The sequence below is a fragment of the Triticum urartu genome, chromosome 1A (assembly GCF_056163025.1).
Source record: "Triticum urartu cultivar PI428250 chromosome 1A, HENAU_Tu73, whole genome shotgun sequence".
Taxonomy (NCBI): domain Eukaryota; kingdom Viridiplantae; phylum Streptophyta; class Magnoliopsida; order Poales; family Poaceae; genus Triticum; species Triticum urartu.
In genome coordinates this window covers 543,095,584-543,117,072 of record NC_141873.1, presented here as the reverse complement: position 1 = coordinate 543,117,072, position 21,489 = coordinate 543,095,584, and the positions used below count along the sequence as shown (strand labels likewise).

The 21,489-nt window shown below is 47.3% G+C and overlaps 2 protein-coding genes across 2 annotated transcripts; both read right to left on the bottom strand.

Annotated features, from left to right (window-relative positions):
• Positions 1-1,641: 1,641 nt before the first annotated feature.
• On the bottom strand, positions 1,642-3,141 carry LOC125527529 (AP2/ERF and B3 domain-containing protein Os05g0549800). Its single transcript, XM_048692041.1, has one exon. The coding sequence runs from the start codon at positions 3,018-3,020 to the stop codon at positions 1,842-1,844; it is 1,179 nt and encodes a 392-aa protein (XP_048547998.1). The 5' UTR covers positions 3,021-3,141; the 3' UTR covers positions 1,642-1,841.
• Positions 3,142-17,150: 14,009 nt separating this feature from the next.
• On the bottom strand, positions 17,151-18,765 carry LOC125527517 (AP2/ERF and B3 domain-containing protein Os05g0549800). Its single transcript, XM_048692031.2, has one exon. The coding sequence runs from the start codon at positions 18,608-18,610 to the stop codon at positions 17,369-17,371; it is 1,242 nt and encodes a 413-aa protein (XP_048547988.2). The 5' UTR covers positions 18,611-18,765; the 3' UTR covers positions 17,151-17,368.
• Positions 18,766-21,489: the final 2,724 nt, after the last annotated feature.

The window sequence follows — 21,489 nt, the reverse complement described above, 5'->3', positions numbered from 1 at the left end:
ACAGAAAAAAACATGCCAACATACTGGTACAATTTTTTTAAAATCGCCGATGCAAAGACAATAATTTGCATAAAGAAAAAGCAACTGCATACTCCGAAGGAGATGAAAAGCATTCCTGCCTTTGGCGCTTCCGCATCGGCCAATTGTGCATTGCCTACCTTCGCCTACCACACGCCACTGACAGTCTTTCGTGCCACTGAGCTCTTTGTCGGCTACGGTTAATGAAGAATTGAGATATGGCAATATTACACCGATGTTCTATTCGGATCATACTGTCGTACTATGACATGACCACGGAACATGGATCATACTATTTTTCGAGTCCAATGTGAGTCATGTGGACTCTGGTAGCTGTGTTGTACTTTTTTCTGGGGTGAAGTCTATGAACCGGTCGCAAAATCCACTGATGGTCCGTGGACCACCTTGGGCACTGGGTGGAGTCGCTTACAAAACGCTATCACCATCACCCTACCAAGAGGTGATTTTCAACTAACAGTTTCATTAATATAGGAACTTCAAATTTTGAAACCAATGGTCAATATACCACAACTTAATTTGACATGATCGAACACACAACCTTCCATGGTGGTATTTAATCACATAGTTTCAACTGAATTTTCTCGATGCCTCGCTTAATCAACATTACAATAAGATTTTTGGTAATTTGCAGTTGCGTGGAATTTTGTAAGATGTCATTCATCTAAGCTCGCACATCACCAACAACTAAACTTTCCATTATTGTTGTGTGACATTTGTTTTACAGTAGTGTGATTTTAGTTTGTAGGATTGTATGAAATGGGGTCATTTGTTGAGCTTTTCAATTTCGAGGACAAACCAGTTTTGGACCTTCCGAAATATGTGAAAATTTGCATATTACAGAAATGATTTTGGATTTTACAGTTATAATTCCCACTTATTTTTAATGAATTTTAACTGAATTTAAATTTATTCTGAAATTAATTTGAATCTGCCCTGGCTTTCCGGGTTAAAAATATTTTGGACCCACTAAAATATGCAAAATTTCATTGAATTTTTTTACCCTTAACAGTCATAGATCTAGGAAAATTTCGAACGAACGGATGAATAGACAAGCACGTAGCTTGCCACAATAATGTTTCCCTAACATTATTCCCCTGTTGCTAGGTAGCTGCTAGCCCCATCTCTCTCCCACCTGTCACATACACACAGTGCCAGTGCCCACTTTAGTTTCCTGCTGTTGCTAAGTATAGCATATACAGATCGAGCGTATCACATCCATCGCCATTGGCCATATCATCTCATGGCCAGGTGAGGTGCATGCATCTGCATGCATACAATTATGGGCCGGGGATCAGATAACTCCCGGAGCCTTTCTGCACTTGCGGCCGAGCCACATGCATGCACCTGGCCTGGACCGTCGCCTGTAGCACGCGTCGCAGTCCTCTCAACCCACATGACATGAGAAAGGGCACCAAAACGAGAGAGTCAAATCGCGACATGTAGCCGCGAAACCGACGTCTCCTTGCATCCCAGTTTGGGAGATGAAGGGGATGGCCAGATGAAAAGCTCCAAATATGCATAACATATTGCTAGCTTCTGGCATGGAGTAGTCATCCAGATCTCTCTCTCTCTTCAGAGATATCTAGGTCATAATTGGTAGCATTTCTTCGGTGAACACTTGCCATTTCGAGAACGGGCTTAATTTACAGTAGATTAATTAAAGAAGACTGGATTTAGAGCTAACTTGTGTATGAGAAGAAGAGGGAAAAAAGGCAAACACTTGGATCGATCAAGAGCTCTAAGCTACTACCATGGCAATTTGGAAGCAAGCAAAGCAACCATGGAGGAAAAACGCTAGCTAGCTAGGTCAGCGCGAAGTCTATGCACCGCTTCTTCCAGACCGCGTGCGCCGGTGTGGCCGCTGCGCTGGCGTCCATGGATCTCTTGTTTGTCTTGGGCACCATGCTGCTATCCTCGTGCTCGGGCGCGTGACTCGGCGCCGGCGCCGTGAGAAGGTCGACGCCGAAGAGTCGCACGGTCCTCATCACGGGTGCCGGCGACGGGGCGGCCGCCGCGTTGACGAAAGTCGTCGTCATCGTCGTGGTCTTGGACCGGAGCTTGCAGTCGATGAAGAGCTGGTTGCTGCCTGAGGCAGAGCGGTAGAACCCGACGGCGTCGCCGGCGTGCAGGCCCTTCTCCTTGACAAAGCGGCTCCAGCCCTTGGTGAGCACGTAGCTCTGGCTGCTGTTCCAGTACGAGTACCGGAACCTCCACACCTTGCCGGCCGAGTCGTCGAAGTTGAGAAGCATGCCCTTGCACTCGCCGGACACGGCGGCGCCGGCGGAAGGAAGCTGGAGAGGAAAGTGCTTCTCGGCGTGCTGCTTCGGTATCACAAGCCGGTTCAGCTTCCCCACGTCGCTGGGCGTGACCGTCTTGTCGAACAGGTGCTCGCGCCGCGCCGCCGGCGAGGGCGCAGCCGCCGAAGAGGGCGACGAGGCGGGAGGCACCGAGGACGATGTAGGGGAGGACGCCGCAGCGGCGGCGAAGTAGGCGCGCTTGTACTGAGCGAGCTCGTCGGGATAGGTGTGCTTGCGCAGCATGTCGACGACCTCGGCCTTGGAGCGGGCAGCGAGGAAGCGGAGCTCGGCGGCGTCCTCCGGGTCGGACTCGGCGAGCGGGCGGAAGTTGGTGACTGCGTCGCGGCCGCGGAAGCGCTGCGCCGCCGCGTCGTAGGCGCGCGCAGCCTCGGCCTCCCCCGTGAAGGTGCCGAGCCAGACGCGCTGGTGGCGCTCGTAGATCTGCGCGCCCCAGCGCCCGTTGGGCTGCGGCACCACGCCCTTGTACTTGGAGGACGGCAGCCTGCTGACGCGGCCGGAGTCCGCCTCGGCGCCGGGCTCCGGCGCGTCCATGACCGCGCTGGCCCCGCTGCCCACGCGCTGCAGCGGCTTGGTCGCCGGCGCGGCCGGGGACGGAGAGGCCTTCTTGCCCGTGGACGCGCCGCTGCTCACGTCGTCCACGAGGCAGCTTCTCGCGCTGTCCATCCGAATCCGATCACCGAGAAATCAAGAAGATGCTTAGCTCGGGAGAGAAGTAGAGCTTAGCTAAAAGCTGAAGCTAGCTGTGGTGGGAATGGAGGCAGTAGGTAGGTAGATGAGCAGCAGAGGCAAGTGCGTGTGTTATATAGAGGATCGAGGAGGTGAGTGTGAGTGTGGCTAAGCTAGCTGGTGCATACATCAACCACACCATATTCTATTGTTCTATCTCTGTATACTATTTCTACACATGGGCTTATGGTTTTGTTTTTGTCTTTCATATATGTGTGTAGTAGATAACACATGCATATACTCCATGCTGGTGTTTCTTTTATTATGCATACATGCTTGTGTTGTTTTATATTTGCATAGTAGATATTAGTAATGTTTTAAATTTATATTTTGGACATGATTCCATTTTTTAGTATTAGATATCAATTTTGCTAAGTCTCAGTCGACTGAAACTTTGTTACGCCTCAGTCGACTGAAACTTTGTTACGCCTCAGTCGATAATATATTACTTTGACCTTGCATGAGGATTCTAAATTTTTTTTGGGGGGGGGGGGGGGGGGGAGGGTTCTTTTTTCTTATATATTTATCATTTGACTGAGATTTGATTATGTCTCAGTCGACTGAAACCTAACCACACCCATTAGATATTTATATAGGTGATGACATTGGTATCCTCAGCCCTGGTGCTCGCATTTATTACTGGATTTAATTTAGGATTTTCGGTGATGCACGTTTAGTGGGAAGAGACATTCCCGTCGACTACGAGCCGCCTACGATGACTCCGTAAAAATCTGAAGATGATATACCGGCTCAGTCTATTGGAGGTGCTCATAGGGATAGGGTGTGTGTGCGTGCGATCGTAGAGGTGAGTGTATGCATGTATATATGCTCATATATAGGCCTTGGTGTGGGTCAACTAGTAGATATTTTATGTGAAAGGAAAAAAAATATAAAGATGGAAGTCGACGATGAAGATGATGATGAACTCAAAGTGCTACGCACACGGTATGGTATGGTACGGTTGCGTGGGAAACTAGAGTGCCATCCCTGCATTTCCTTTTGTTGCCTTCTAGTTTTAACTTTGTTTGGGAGCAAGAAAAGTAGTAGCACGCCAAGTGACGCAGCTCCTCCTCCTCCTGGTAACGCCTACAAGTGGATGAGCAAATGTGGAGCTGAGCTAGCTGCCGACCCATTTCTGTTTTGGCGCTTATGCAGCAAGCAGGCAATACGTTGTTGTGTGCCGGTCTCTCATAGTAAACGGTGACGCTGATGGTGCCGTATAATTTTCTGGATGTTCTAGATCCATAGGTACCACATCGGCCGACTGCTTTGTTGATCCCTATTTGATATTTATCGATCTTTTACTTGACTATTCACCCCATGCCATGGTATTCATAGATTACCAAAAATACATGACAATATACTAGATAAGTGATGATAAAGATCAGCGACCAAACATAAACATGGTCAACGGTCCACCCAATTGCACGTTAAAAAAAAATATGATGCTCTCCTGGTCCCATAATATAAGATGTTATTACATAGTTTTACGAAGTTGGGAGCTAGCGTTGGATTTTAGCATGCTATCGTGGTCGGAACGTTGCAACAAGACAATTTTATACTATGTATTTGTATGTGTGTGTATTTATATTGTTTTGAACTAGTCGACTCTTAAATTGCAAGTGCAATAAAGTTGACAGATACATACAACCTATGTAGCTGGATAGTATACATGAGCCCACAGAATTTAATCAGTTCATAGTGTCAAGATCTACACCCCTGCGGAAAATAGATATATACATATATATACTACAAATACAAAAATAAATAGATCATCTAGCTGCATGCATGATCAGACTGGTTGCTACGTATCCGTGCGTGCTTGCGCTGTCACGTGGTGACCATACTTGCAAGTTGGTGTGGGGAGCACCGGAGCCGACGAGTAATTGCCACAGACAACGACTTGGTGCAAGACTTGGCATCGCAAAGTCCACCTCAAGGCTCGTGGAATTAATCGAGTGCACTAATAAAATATGCGATCTTTGAATTGTATATAAGGACATAAAAAACATACTAAAGACAGCATGCGTCGATCCAGGGCGTAGCTAATTTTTTCCAGAAGCGAGACTTTCTTGCATGGATGGACAGCGAGTGGGACTGCAGTGCATACTCATTAAATTCCGGTCTCTAGAAAACTGGAAGTTGTCAATGAGTAGTTTACCACCATGTACGAGCATCTACCGTCAAAAACATGATCCAGCCTCTTTAACGCCGGCCGTCGAGACCTGACGTGTCTGTAGGCAATGACCGTTCATATCTCATATTTTCTGCTAAGCCTTTGAGTATCTCATATTTCATCCCCTAGAGTGATATAAAGCATGCATTTTTTTCTTATGACGCAAACACTGGCCTAACTATGTTTCATCATCATCGGAGATATCCATGATCTCCGTGCCGAGCGTCAGGTAGACGTTCACGTAGGAGGGCTCATGCAAGCATCTTGTCGACGTCCGCTTCCTGCTCCACGTGGTTCGCCTCCGCCTCCGCTTTCGACTGGAGGGAATCAAGGACTGCCTGTTGCTCCATCTGCAGATCAACGTCCCCCGTGTCCTCCTCGTCCTCCTTTTGCTCCTCCTCCTGCTCCTCCTCCTCCGTGAACTCATCTTTCGGATCCACCTGTTCAGTGGAAGCCCCGCAACGATCTGGGCTTCGCATCTTGCCCGGATCTGCTAAACGATCTGCAGCCAGCGCTCCGGCCTTAGATGAAGGTAGGTCCTGACCCATATGTGTGGGGGCATCGCTACTTGATTGTGGTGGCATCCGGTGATTGAAATGTGGAGACGCACGACGATTGGAAAGTGGCGACGGTGGACCGGAAGCGAGGAAATGTGGACGGGTAGGGTTACGGTGCCGACGTTCCTCTTAAATAGCTGGGCTAGGGGCCTTGCATAGGGCGTTGGAGCACCGACACACGTCACCACCTTACAAATCTGGACCGCTACCCGAAAACACATATGCACGATACAATTGCTAGACTCGGAGAAGCTAACCCCTCTCCCGTTCCATTTCTCTCTCGGCTACCTCCCGTTTGGAGTCACCTTTGCGGCTCAGCTCGTTCCCCTTTCATTTTTGACGACATCGTCGGCTGGTGTAGAACCAGAGAGGGGCGCAAATTCTCATTGTATAAAATATGTCTAGGGTTCATGCTGCCTTAGAGGCGTATGGTGTTATGCTAGTCTAGAGCGTGCCGTCGATGGATGTGAGCTCCACGTGTTGTCTAAGGTGGTGGCCTTATTGGTTATGGTTGTCGGGACCATATGTAGCCAGAGGGGAAACGTCAGCGACTCCTTCCATAAGCTTGCGGGTTACCCTGATCTAGAGGAGCACCCTCGCTTGTACATAAACCGATGCCACCACGGTTGTGGATGAAGAGCAAGTGAGAAGTGGAGACCGAGATTTCGCTGATTGGGTAGGCATATCAGTAGTGGTGTGTTCTTGGAGGATCTACGACGCCCGTAACAATGGCCGGCCAATTACTGGTATTCACCATCCACGGTTCTTTTGGTCGAAGGCAACTTGGTTCAGTTTGGATTCCACGGCATGCCAGAGGTAGTGCCGTGGAGGTCATGGTCTCGTACCCAGCTATTACAAGACTGGATCCTTGCGAGAGCTGGTTTGGACCCAGTTGGAATCTTAATCTCTTTTTGGGCCCTCTTTGTAAAATTCAAGGACTAATATGTATTTATTTTCTTATATGTCATGTTGTCAGACATGTTGTTCCACCACCTTATGTTTAATGGAGCACCGAGACCCTTCCTCCATTCGAAAAGAAATAGAAACACATATACACACATTGATATCGTGGCTTGTAGTGCTACTGTTTCCCCAGTCAATAAATGGTGAGAAAAAATGTGATGAAATTTTGCCAACAAATATAAGTATATCAACATTAAAATGCTCACAAAATTAAATTCAAAAATTCAAGCATACACTTCAAGAAATCTCTAGTTGTGAATAGTAATAGAAAAGAAAACTTTTCGACAACTGAATTTTTTTGGGGGGGACCGGCAGGAGCACTGCCTTTTCATATTACATGGAAAAGGAGGGTTCATATATAGAGATAACAGGTTTTTTGGTGGGAAACCTCACAAAAACCCCTAAAATGGCCCGCAAGTTAGTATGAATCAACCAATACCGGCCGCCACCTATGCCCTGCCAAAAGCCAGGGTCCTCTGCTTGATGTCATCGAAGTCAATGGCCGCGACCTCGAGGTGAGTGAGGCGAGTTCCACTGAAGATACGTCGGTCGCGCTCCTTCTAAACATTCTAGATCGTGTAGAGGAAATATTTGAACTGAATTTAGTAATATTAGGGCATCTCCAACGTGGATCACCAAAATCCCCTAGCCCAGAACCAAATTTGAAGAAGTTAGTCTCAACACAGCCTACATCTCCCACTCTTCTCTTTCTCATCTCGGTCCGTCTGGCCTACTGCCAGTCATAACTCACACCCCGTAGTACGTGTTTGAGGGACACGGTTGGATAGCAAGGGACCCATTTTCTTTTTTACATTTGATAAGGTTGGTTTGGTGATCCACGTTAGAGATGACCTTAACGGCTGCATGCCAGTGTGCCTTACCGTACGTGATCATTGGTCATAGATATATCTTTTGCTAGTATGCTTTACCCACGTGCTAAAAAGCAGTAGGCGCTAACATACACACCATCCGGTTAGAAAGAAAAAGGCATACACGCCATCGCTAGAATATAGTACAGTCATGGTAATTTGCTGTAGCTCCAAGATTTACTCTGCGACGATTAGCATGATCGATCCGGAAAATTCCTTTCGATGACGCCGCACCGTGCGAGGCCGCGGAAGCGCACGAGCCGATAATATTTTACGCTGATCCGTTACGAGGCAGGCCCTATGGGGCGGCAACAGGTGCCGGATGCCAATGATTGATTGTGCACGTCAGGGCCGGCCAGCAGCATGCAGCAAAACCATCTGAGTTGCACCGGTACGGCGTGCCTGAGCGTGACGTGGGTGGAGGAAAGCAAGCTGGGTGGGAGGGGGCAGGCGCGCGAGGGAGTCGCGTGGTCTTCACATGAAGCGCGGGGGCCACGTACGGGCACCGCCGTGACGCCAGCCGGCTACCCCATGCCGATCCGCTGGTCGATCAGGTGCATTCCCCCCTGAAACGAATGATGATCACCCTCTCCCAGCCGCGCATGCAGCCGCCATACGTACATAGTGCCACAGTGCTCCCTAGCAACAGCTCGCGGCGCCCGTCGTCCTCCTGACACGCGCGCACTGTTGCCGTTTGCCGGCACTGCATGCGCCATGCTACACTTGCATCTTCTCTTTTTCAAACATTGTCAAAACAAGATGAAGGTTATTTGAAACTTCGCACGCGCACGTACTGCTCTGTTTGATTCTGGTATATGAGAAGACCACGTCCCCGTCGATCGAGATCACCCTCTAGCTAGCTATATTCACATCTCAGTTCTTCTTTCTTTCACATTTTTGCTTCTTAAACGTTTATGAGGCCATCTCCAACAGCGACCCGTAAATTTTCTCCAGCATCCGTCCACAGACACGGATGCGGAAGACCTGCATACAACGCTAGCATGTATATGTCAGCTAGTAAATTCAAATTCAAATGTACTATGATTCACACAGCGCGCTGGATCGTGCAGATCACATCAGCGTCGGATTGCATGCGCCATCACAACCAAAAAGATGCAAGTATGCATGGTTTTTACATGTTTGAATTCAAAAGAACAGTAATCCGGCAGTCCATGCATTTCTGTCTTGCCGGATCAGCAATCCTAGCCGTTTCCTCCCCGATCAAGGTGGTGTCGTCGCCGCCATGTAGGCAGCCTCTGCCTCCGCCGCGTCCTCGCCGTCTGCCACCGCCAACTGTTTTTTCTGCCGTTGCAACATCTGGTAGCGAACGGATTGCACGATGATTCTTGCGTCGGCATCCAAAGTGTCCACATTTAAGGTCAACATCTTGGCCTCCTCCGTCGGGGCGGCGATCTGCAACTTCTTTTCCTCGAGTGTGACCTTCCTCTTTTAGATCATGGTCCTCCTCTCTTTGACCTTGATCTTCTTATCCGTCGCATCCATCAACAGTTTGAACCTCTCTGCCTTCTTCTCTCCTTGATGTGTGAGTGCTTTGCGTATATCTCCTCCTTCTTCGCCAGGATGTCTACGAACCTCTCCGTCAACTTGGCCGCCACATGTTCCGCTTCGCCCTCTCCTCCTCCCACTTATTGCCCCGTAAATTTCTTCTAACCTGCTTCGGCGGTTCTTGGGTTGGGTTGGTAGGGTCACCGGTTTCTTCCTCGTTGGCTTTGGCGGTGGTCTTGGCTATGACAAGGTTCCACTTCGGCTGAATGGCAATTTCAATCAACAATGCATGACAGTGAAGGACTTCCTCTCCAACTTCTTGTACACCACACAAGCACGAGTAGGCTACAAAAGAATGCATATCCGGCTAGCTAGTGAACAACAAAACAATGCATGGCCGACTAGTGATCAACAAAACTATGCATCTCTGGCTATGATCAACAAAACTATGCATCTCCGGCTAGTGATTGATCGACATAACTATGCATCTCCGGCTAGTGATCCACAAATCATGCATCTCCGGCGAGTGAGCAAGAAAACTAAGCATATCTAGCAAGCGAGCAACAAAAGAATGCATAGCTGGCTAGTGATTAACTTACTTGCTCAGTGATTTGAGCACCGCTAGGCCATCGTGCGATGAGTTGCTTCAAGTGCCCATAATACTTGGACACGACCTCTTGGATGGTGTACCATCGATGGTTGAGGGAGTTCCATTCACGGTTGCAGATGATCATTTCGGAGTAGGGCACGAAATGTTTATGTTCATGGAACCATATATGAATGTTCCTCCAAAAGGTTGTTCCTTTTTGCTCCGTGCCATGGATCAAATCAATGCTAGTGTCCGACCATGCATTGCACAACAGCTCATTCTCCCGCATGTTGAAGCTTTCTCCTCTACCCTTCTTCTTTGGATCGCCGGCTATATGAATGTTCCTTCAAAAAGTTGTGCCTTTTTGCTCCGTGCCATGGATCAAATCAATGCTACTGGTCAACCATGCATTGAACAACAACTCGTTCTCCCGCATGTTGAAGCTTTCTCTTCTACCCTTCTTCTTCGGATCGCCGACTGTATCATCCGAATCATTGTCCTCGCGGTCGTCGTCTTCCTTCTCCTCCCCCTCTGGCTGCTGCTCTCCGACGGCCCAATGTTGTTGTTGCTATGTGCCATCACCGGTCTGGGTGTAGGACTACTGCGTGGTCGTCTGGGCGTAGGTCTGCCGCGGAAGGAAGGTAGGACATGGTGGTAGAAAAGAGCGGAAATTGAGCAGAGAGCGGCAGGGGATGGAAGAAGAGAGTGGGGGGCTTTGGCGCAGTGGGATGCTCCAAAAGCGTGGGCTCCGCCTTCCTTTTGGGCGGTCCAGGGAGCAGAGAGCGACGTTTCTCATGTGCGGACTCCCGCAAAGCCCCCCCCCCCTCCCGCCACACACACACGTTTTTCTCCAGTTTGCGGGAGAAAACACGTCCGGACCACGCTGCGGACTGAAACATGGCCGCGTTGGATGGTTTCCACCGTCCGGACAATGCAGTCCGAACAGGTGCGGGTCGCCGTTCGAGATGCCCTAAGATCCCGCTATTTTGCATCCAAATAATTCTAAATAAAGCTATAATCAACAATTCTAAATAAAGCTATAATCAACAACATTGGAATATGCATATGAATCATTCACAACATTCATAATATTGACCATTTAACTAGATGCATATGAATCATCTACCGGCATCCATACATCCATCATATTTATCCAACATCAGTGATATTCAACCAAGACCTGTCATATGCATATGAATCATAGAATCAATAAAACTTGAAACTACAATATGAACTAGGTTTCATCTTCAACACATCCATCATATTGAACCATTCTAAATAGAGCTAGAATCAACAAAACTCCCCCGGCTTTTAGCGCCGTTGGCGCTGCCGGTAGTGTTGACGGCAGAGCTCACGACCCATCTGAGGTGTTGCTGACATGGTTCCTACTGCAAGACCACGGCGGCAGGAAAAGTGTCAGATGTGCAAAAACTTACAAAGCTGGGTCAGATCTGACTGAAGTTTGTGAAAATGGTCAAAACAGTGAAATAGGCCGGCGCGCGTGGGTGACGACCGCAGCTTCCTGATTTGCGTGGGCGTCTAAAGGTGAGAAGCGATGGATCGATCGATATGGTTGCGGCAGCTACCTCCTTTCTATCCATCTGCGGTGCGCCTAAATGTGTGTCGTCACCTTATAAACTCCGGCCATTCAGGCTCACGCTTTCCATATACAAAAGACACACGGAGAGACAGGGAGACCGCCGACTGTTGGCCATGCTCATGCATGTGGCCGGTAACATAAAATACATGCAGCAGGAGCGGTGCAGAGAGCCATATACATCCTTATCTCGCGTGCCGCATGCATGCGTGTCCAGCCTCCAGGTCACTCCTTTACACGTGATTCTCCCGCGGGCTCTCAATAGTTTATGCCATGCAACATGCACCGATCATCGATCTCCGATCAACATCTGTGTGCACGATACATTCCTCCTACTCAATCGAACATGCTTACCTCACACACTTCTATATAACTACTATATGAACGTTCCTATTTATGCTCCTCGATCCATCTTTCCAATTTCCATAGTTTATCACGGATTGATCGATGCATGCATGATCGAATATATCACCACGCATCAGCAGGCCGGCCGGCGCAGCCCAACCGCCTGCTGATCGTATCATCGCCGGAAAGGGCACGCTTTTCTGTGGGGATTACGTCCCTGAGTGCCTGCTTACTCATCCATGGGTTGTTACAAGTCATCAGATAAATAGATATATATGTATAAATATTCTACTCCTACATGAATATATCCACTGGGTACGTTTATTACACATGTGCACGTGGGCGCGTACGCAAGCATCCACTAACCCCGTACTTAATTGGAGATTCGGCGATCCGACGTGCGCGGGGGTTTATCCAACTGATGTGGCACTTTGCATCATACGCACAACCTAGCTTGATTATGGAAAGGCCGGTCTTGCTCGATAGATAGATAGATATGATCGATATGATTATTATGTGTAGCATGTTCGTCTGAAGATCAAAAGACATGCGTTGGGCTTTTCTTTCCGACATCGTAGATCGATGACGATTGATCATTAAGCACATAATTAACTTGATTGTACGTGATCTATGCTTTTCTATGCCATCTTTGACCAATTTGGGATGATGCTCGTGTCGTGCAGCTCTGCTGTCCACGCATGGTTCGTTCATCTCTCTCTGAGTGCATGCTATCGATCAGCAGGTGATTTGTTTTTACCATGTCTAGGTGCATCAATGGGAGCGGTAAGGACCCATGAATATATAGGGATTTTTTAGTGTTGAAAATCTTGACAACAAACTTACCAGATAAGTGGTAGCTAGCTAGTATTATTGATCAATTATATATCCTTACTTTTTATCCGATATCGTTGCGGATAAGTTCCACACATGCATGCATCATGCATTATACCTGCGTCCTGTGGGAGGAATTTTCTTTAGTTTATGATGAGTAGCTCTGTTGTCCAAACGAAATTATCAAAAATAAATCGAATGAAATAAATGGGCGCAAGAAGCTACTCCCAAGACACGTGCATACGCAAGCAGGTTTGAGATAGGCTCGGTTAATTAGTACACATAATTAACTGATGGTCCTACTAGCTTGATGATACCACACTCATCATGCATGAATGCAAGGTTTCAAAGCGAAATTCCAGATATATATTTAGGGAATAGAAGTATCAAAATCCACTCATCATGCTAGCATAAATTTTATTTGGAAATAGTTTAAATTTAGTCATTTTTTACTGGTTTCCTCTCTTTTTTTGCGGATATTTTTTTACTGGTTTCAACATAGCTAAGAGGCCTTAATTTCTTACAACATAGCTAATGTTCCTATCTTATAAACCCAAGGAGGCCTTATTTTTTTACTGGTTTCAACTTAGGTTACAAATTTCTATGATGTGCCCAATGAGGCCTTATATTTGTTGTCCCATGCATGTGGAGGTGACAAACTTAGGCATCCGTCGAAGTTAGCTAGTTTGACTCTAGCGTGTAACTCCCGGCGCCGCAACGCAACCACTCAACTTGGGTGGGCATTTGGGTGGAAACTAATCGACCACGGCATGTGCTCTGTCCTGACTGGCTGCTGGCCTGACACTCCCTTGACAAACGAGGATGAAGTTTAATTGGTTTGCAGTATCGTAAATTCGATACCGATCGCAACTGTATACGCAAGTTAAGTTAGAATGCGTGTCTGCAGCCGGGCTGCTGGTGCTGGGCACATCATTGACCTGCAATAAATAGTTTGAGTAAGCACCACATAACTCCCAGCTAGATATATATACACTCTAGTAGGAGTACTGCCGTGGAGTACGTGAGTGTGAGTCGGTCAAGTGTTGGTTGGCTCTTGGCTCTTCGCAAGTTCATTTTGGCCACTTGCGGCCCTATTTTCGCTGTTGATCTCTTGACCTCGGGCACTGTGTGGTGAGCTGTGACATGTTCATAGAGCAAATGTAGTACTCCCTGCTGCTTGTAGTTGATCTCTTGACCTCGGGCACTGTGGGGCGGCGACAAGTCTACATATAGATTAGATCAGAAATATCAGTGCGGCACGACCGTTTCAATTCTCCCCCTCCGGCAAGGTGCCGCTGATTCTTCACGCGATCGCCGCAACGTGCAGGCAGTGTAAGAATATAGTACACAAGTTGCAGTGTCAGATGTTAGGTGTATGTTGGGGCGACGAGGGAGGGAGTACTTTCCGTCTGAACAATGAGAAAACATAGTCCTACTGCATACATACGGACGCGCTGCAGGATGCTGATCTATCACGTGCATGCATGGATGCTCGCGTGGCAGGTCGTGGGCAATAGTACGTGTGCAAGCTCATTCTTCTGGCAGGTCGTGGTGTACAGAAGAGGCCGTGGCGCGGGGCCAAACACCGACAGATTGTCCCACGAACTGACGTGGTAACTTCGCTCAGTCTCCGGCTTCTTTGTCCGAGATCGCCGTGGTCGTACTCCACCGGTACGGGGTAGTAATTAGAAGTTGCCAAGTTGCAGCGGTCGCCATGGCGCGTTCCCTCCGGTTTATCTATGTCGTACGCTCTCCTGTTTTATCTCTGGTGGTCAAGCTGAGCTAGTCGATCGTTATGAGGGAAGCTAACACTCCGGCTGATTTATGTGCCAAATATGCTACTTGTCTTAGCAGTACCGATTGCTGGATTGCTGAAAGTCCGTCGTTTCTTGTTAGAACCCTTCTGACTGATGTTAGCCTAATTTTCATTAAGCAAAAGATCCCTGAGTTTTTGAGTTAAAAAAAAGGAGCTAGTCGATCCACTACCTTGACTTTTACACGCGTTAAGACTGTGTCTTTGAAACATGATGACAAGTTTTTCGTAATCAAATCTATGTTTATGCTCCTACATGAAAAAGAACATTGGATACAATGGGAATAACTCACACAATACTATGGACAACTTGCAGAAATTGTCATCAAAGACCTGTTGCAAACTAACCTTGATGAATCGCCACCGCAATAGTAGACTATGGCATAGAACGGAGATTCAATCCAGCAAAGCATATCCATGTGCTTGCGTGTGTTGGGGGGGGGGGGGGGGGGGGGGCTCCCCGATCTAGATGACCAGCTGTGCTAGTATGGCGACACAAACACGACTACCATACTAGTAAAGGCTAGAGGTGCTGAATAAGATGACATTGTCACCGACTATGGCACAGAGACATGCCAAAGTATGACAACAAGCACCAACATGTCTTCCAATAAGATAGGCGGAGATAAATACTCACGAGTTCGTTGGCAACACCAGACCAAGTGCTATCGAGAGGAGATTGGGTCCAAATGAGTTTTATTCAATAAAAACATCTGAACAACGTCACCACGACACTATAGCATAGTTCTCAAAACACATGTTGTTTCCTTTTTGTCGAAAGAGGTCTTCTCTCCACTTTATTCAACAACAATGTTCAAATTCATCCGTACAAAGCCAGATATGGTGGCTTACATCTAAAGATAAAGCATATTTAGCTAAATTATATGCCTCGTATTTTTTCTTTGAACCATTATGAGCCTCATAACAAACTTAGACTTAATAGCAGTTATATCCCTCATGATTGCTTCGTAATTCGAGTTTGTTGCCATCGCAGTATCTTCCACTGCAGTTTCACAATCACATGCAACATATGTCAATGAATGTGATGGGCCTAGAGTTTGTTAACCATGTAGTCAATAGTTAATGTGGTGCCATCGTGACAAGCCCAAAGGACCCTTCAGAACCTCCTCTGTTATGTTGTTGTCTTTGAGGTGTAGTCTGTCATAGGATCTCCTAAGCCTGACCAGGGTCACCTGCAGGGCTGCATCCTCAGGAAAAGCTAGAAAATCACGTTCCGTGTTTAGGACGACGCAAGTCACGGAGTGAGACGTAGCTCCGCGTCGCCTATGGCACAACCTATTGTGTCGTTCGATTGAGCTTGTCTGGCGAAGTGGTTTGCAGGGATGTTCTGAACACCGGTTCATGGAACTGTCCACCGGTTTTATCTGGTGGGCTGTTAGGGTGGTTCGCGGGGATGTTCTTTTTTGTGTGTTTTTCTTTACGGTTTTCATCGGTTTTTCTATCGTTTTTAAATTTTATGTTTCCTTTTCACCCTTTTTTATTGTATTTTTTTCAAATACATTTTCACTCTTTTTAATATTCCATTAAAAAAATTCATATACCATTGTACATTTTATCACACTTACCATTTTTCAAATACATGACCAATATTTTTTTCAGATACATGTTTGACATTTTGTTGAATACATGTTAAATAATTTTTAATACATGTGAAACATTTTATATATACATTGAACATTTTATAATACATGTGAATTTTTTTTCAGATACACCTTTAACATTTAAAAAAGGATGTGATAAATACTTTTTAAATACATGTTGAACAATTTTCGTTTACACATGGAACATGTTTCTGATACCTGCTGAACATTTTCAAGTACATGATGAATATTTTTTCAAATACATGATTGACCTATTTTTCGATTTTTTTTAATAGATGCTAATTCTTTTTGAATACATGTTCAAGATTTGTTTGGATGGTAAATAAGAAAATTTCAAAATAAATGATGTTCCACATTGTATAAACATATTTTTTTTACAAATTTCATGAATACAGTATTCTAACACATCAACATTTTTTTATACGTCATAAAGATTTTTATAATGGTGTGAAACGTTTTTCAAAATTACAGAAACATTTATTTGCACTTTATAATTTTTCTAAATGTCACAAATATTATTTTGTAACATATTAACATTTTTAAATGTCACATACATTGTTCTGAAGAGTGGAGTTTAAAAAAATTACTTGAGGAAATTTTTCAATGACTTAACATTTTTCTAATGCATGTCAAAAGTTTTTATTTAATTTGGAATACATGTATTTATAAAATTTCACAAAATATAAACAAAAGAAAGGAAAAAAACTAATGAACAAAGAAGCAATGAAGAATGGAACAAATGAACGCGCCCGAGGGTACTACTGAGCCAGCCCGGCAGCAAGTAGTGCTGGATTTGGCATTCATTTGTATGGTGTTCATATGTCTACATGTTAGATACTTCCGATTAAGGCTTCTCTTCGTCATCGATCGTTATTAATTGGATGCGCTGGTCCCTTGAGGCCTTAGCACGAAAACCTCCCGATTGTTTATACTACGATAAGGTTTGATCAGCTCCGTGAGGGAGACAAGATAACGGCGGCATGCCTTCAGTTTGTTTCGGTGCTTATAATTGCCGCTAGGTAGTCTATTAATCTGGATGCAACTTCCATTACTTTTGATATTTTTGTTATTTATAATAAGGATGTAGCTAGGTCTCAGTCAACTGAGATTTAACCGTCTCAATCAAGTGACATATAGAGTAGTATATAAGAAGAAAAAAAATTAAACAGAAAAATTTGCACGGACCACCACTCAAGATGGAACGAATAAACATCAACTGAGACATAAACAAGTCTCAGTCGACTGATACTTAGTAAAACTGTTATAATAAAGTTTGATGAACAGATCGGAACTTTTTCCGGAAAAAAAAAACCGCTACATATACTACACTACTATTACGTGAATGTGAGTATCTGCGCCGCTGATTCCAGCTGATCTTTTGACCCCGGGCGTGTCTGTGAGGCGAGTGGTGACAAGTCTATAGAGCAAATGTACTCCCTGCTGCCTGCACTCCTTCTACTTGATCTCTTGACCTCGGGCACTGTGAGGTGGTGGCAAGTCTATAGGTCAGCGCGAAGTCTACGCAGCGCTTCTTCCAGACCGCGTGGGCCGGAGTGGGCGCCGCTACGCTGGCGTCCATGGATCTCTTATTTGTCTTGGGCGCCATGCCGTACTCCTCGTGCTCGGGCGCCAGTGCCGTGAGAAGGTCGACGCCGAAGAGTCGCACGGTCCTCGTCACCGGGGCCGGCGACGGGGCGGCCGCCGCGTTAAGGAAGGTCGTCGTGCTCTTGGACCGGAGCTTGCAGTCGATGAAGAGCTGGTTGTTGCCGGAGGCGGAGCGGTAGAACCCGACCGCGTCGCCGGCGTGCAGGCCCTTCTCCTTGACGAAGCGGCTCCACCCCTTTGTGAGCACGTAGCTCTGGCTGCTGTTCCAGTACGAGTACCGGAACCTCCACATCTTTCCGACGGCGTCATCGAAGTTGAGCAGCACGCCCTTGCACTCGCCTGGTACGGCGGTGCTGGCAGAAGGGAGCTGCAGCGGGAAGTGCTTCTCGGCGTGCTGCTTCGGGATCACCAGCCGGTTCAGCTTCCCCACGTCGCTGGGCGTGACCGTCTTGTCGAACAGGTGCTCGCGCCGCGCCGCCGCGGAGGGCGCCGCGGCTGAAGGAGCCGACGAGGCGGGAACTAACGACGACGACGTAGGGGACGACGCCGCGGAGGCGAGGAAGGCGCGCTTATGCTGCGCGAGCTCATCGGGGTAGATGTGCTTGCGCAGCATGTCCACGACCTCGGCCTTGGAGCGGGCGGCGAGGAAGCGGAGCTCGGCGGCGTCGCCGGGGTCGGACTCGGCGAGCGGGCGGAAGTTGGTGACGGCATCGCGGCCGCGGAAGCGCTGCGCCGCCGCATCGTAGGCGCGCGCCGCCTCGGCCTCCCCCGTGAAGGTGCCGAGCCAGACGCGCTGGTGGCGTTCATAGATCTGCGCGCCCCAGCGCCCGTTGGGCTGCGGCACCACGCCCTTGTACTTGGACGACGGCAGCCTGCCGACGCGGCAGGAGTCCGCCTCGGCGCCAGGCTCCGGCGCGTCCATGACCGCGCTGGCCCCGCTGCCGATGCGCTGCAGCGGCTTGGTCGCCGGCGCGGCCGGCGCCGGAGAGGCCTTCTTGCCCGTGGACGCGCCGCTGCTCACGTCGCCCACGAGGCAGCTCCTCGCGCTGTCCATCCGATCACCACCGAGAGAAATCAAGAAGATGCTTAGCTAGTAGTAGCTTAATTAGCTAAAGGTTGTGTGGAAATGGAGGCAGTAGGTAGGTAGGTGCGTGTGTTATATAGAGGATGAGACGAGGTGAGTGTGAGTGTGGCTAAGCTGGCTAGTGCATACACCAACCACACTATATTGTATTGTTTCATACATTTCCACACATGGGCTTATGGTTTTTTTTGTCTTTCATATGTGTGTAGTACATAATAGATATACTATTGTTTCTTTTTATTTATACATGCTAGTGTTGTTTTTCATTTGCATGGTACTTTAGTTATACATAAATGATTTTATATTTCTTTGCAGACAGTACTTGATATTAGTATCAGTTTGTCTAATCCACATCTAAATATTTTTTTTAAATGTCACATCTAAGCTTCCACAAATATATAATGTAACAACAAGTATTAGTAGTTGTGTATAAGGTTTATGTTTTGGACTTAAGGTTTCAATTTAAATATTATATATTTATATAGGCCTCGTGGGCACTTGTGTTGATGTGGGTCAACTAGTAGATATTTTATGGCGGCTTTCATGGAAAGGATAAATGAAAAGATCAAAGACTACGATGAGGATGATGATGAACACACTAGTTGGCCATGCTACGCACACAGTATCGTATGGTGTGGTTGTGTGAGAAATTCAGAGTGCCATTCTTGCATTCCCTTTTGTTGCCTTCTAGTTTTAACTTTGTTTGGGAGGAAGAAATGTAGTAGCACGCCAAGGAAAGCATCTCCTCCTCTTAGTAACGCCTACAAGTGGAAGAACAAAATGTGTGAGCTGAGCTAGCTGCTAGCTCAGCTGACCCATTTTTGTTTTGGCGCTTATGCAACAGGTAATGTGTTGTTGTGTGCCAGTCACTCATAGTAAACGATGACGCTGATGTCGGCGTAGAATTTTGTGGGAGTTCTAGTCTTCTAGATCGATGGGTATGCATGTCTGCATCGGTCGATCGATTCCTATTTGATATTTTTGATCTTTTATTGACTATTCACCGTACGTGCGTAGAATTTCTTCATCACCGAAAATACGAAACAGCACTTACTAGTTAACCATATGTTTGATGTTTTACTTGACCATTCACCGTATACACATGGAATTTCTTCATCAATAAAAACACAAAACAATACGAGTAGCTAGGTGACGATAATGATCAGGGACCAAACATAAAGAAGCAGGTCAACGGCCAATCCTATTGCACGTATGATGTATAGTTAATCAATTACATTGCAACAATATGATATTTGGGATCAAGCCGGCAACTAGCGTTGGATTTTAGCAGGCAATCGTCGGACCGTTTCAACAGACCATTTTATATATGTGTTCGTATGTGTGTCTATTTATATAGTTGGCAACTAATTGATTCTTAAATACTAGTACAATAAAGTCGACAGGTACGTACAACCTATGTAGCTGGATAGTATACATGAGCGCACAGAGTTCAATCAGTTCATAGTCTCAAGATCTATGGTTGATACATTATACTACAAAAAATAAACCATCTAGCTGCATGCATGGTCAGGCTGCTTGCTACGTATCCGTGCCTGCTTGCGCTGTCATGTGGTGACCATGTTTGCAAGCTGGTGTGGGGAGCAGGAAGTAGAGCAATTGCCACAGACGACGACTTGGTGCAAGACTTGGCATCGCAAAGTCCACCTCAAGGCTCGTGGAATTAATCAAGATGTGCAGTTTGCAAGAAAGATCGTAGAATTATAAGAAGGATGTATAGAAAAAACATATACTAAAGACAGCATGCGTCGATCGGAGACTTTCTTGCATGGATGGACAGCGAGTGGGACTGCAGTGCATACTCATTAAATTCTGGTCCACGGAGAATTGGAAGTTGGCAATGGGTACTACCCTAAAAAAAACTCTCTTGGTAGTTTACCACCTTATAATACAGTACATGGTCAACACAAGAGTTATTTACCCAAAACCACCATATTATGGGCTAGGGTAACAGATCGGTACCACATTTGAGGCAGGGCACAAAAAAACACCAACAATGGGGCTAATCTGTAACGCGGAGCACTGATTGTCTCATTTACTCATGAAAACAGCAAAATCGACAGGTCGAACTCACCGGTCAGGCTGACATGGTAAAGACCAAGCACAAAAAAAACAGTAAACAACTGAGTTGGCAAATGATATGCGGACCCCGCATTTCAGTGACTACATGATCATCTTCTTCCTATCTGCCTTTCTATGGAGCATTACATCGAGCAGCTTGTGGGCAGTCGGACTCCAGCGACCAAAGGCACCAGCAATTCAGCGGCGAGCACCATGGTGGTGGTGGGAGTGGGGGGCGCCGTGAGTCCTCGAAGGCCGATGCTGCTCCCGTCGGCATGGATGCCCGAGTCATCTGCGTCTGTGCGAGCCGAGAGCTCCATGGCCACCGTGGCCATGGCAGCCGAGCCCCTGCTCGAACTAGCCCCTGACCGCCTCGCCCTGTAGCCCGCACGCCTAGCCGCTGCGAGTCACACACGCATCGAGATGCGCCGACGAGATTCGGCAGCCGCTTGTCCCGCTGGCGTCCGAGGTCGTCGGCCATGGCACGCACGCGCAGATGCAATCACAACAGGGAGTAGCTCGAGCGGAGCCATGGTGTTCTTCTGTGGTTGTGGAGGCGCGCGGCAAATGCGTTGGCGGTGCACGACCGGAGCAACGGCGAGACAAGGGGTGGTCTGTGCAGCGGCCGTGGGGTTGTGCGGTGACTGGCGGAGCAGCTCGGGGCGACGTCGTCTGCAGAGCTTCGGGAGGATAAGGTGGCCGGCGGGCTGCCTTGGCCTACGGTGGCCCAGGCGGAGCTCCTCGATGAGCCGATGCACGAAGGCCTCGGG

Bases quoted from the DNA above. Each gene is read 5' to 3' on its own strand.
- LOC125527517 (XM_048692031.2), bottom strand. From the start codon at position 18,610: ATGGACAGCGCGAGGAGCTGCCTCGTGGGCGACGTGAGCAGCGGCGCG.
- LOC125527529 (XM_048692041.1), bottom strand. From the start codon at position 3,020: ATGGACAGCGCGAGAAGCTGCCTCGTGGACGACGTGAGCAGCGGCGCG.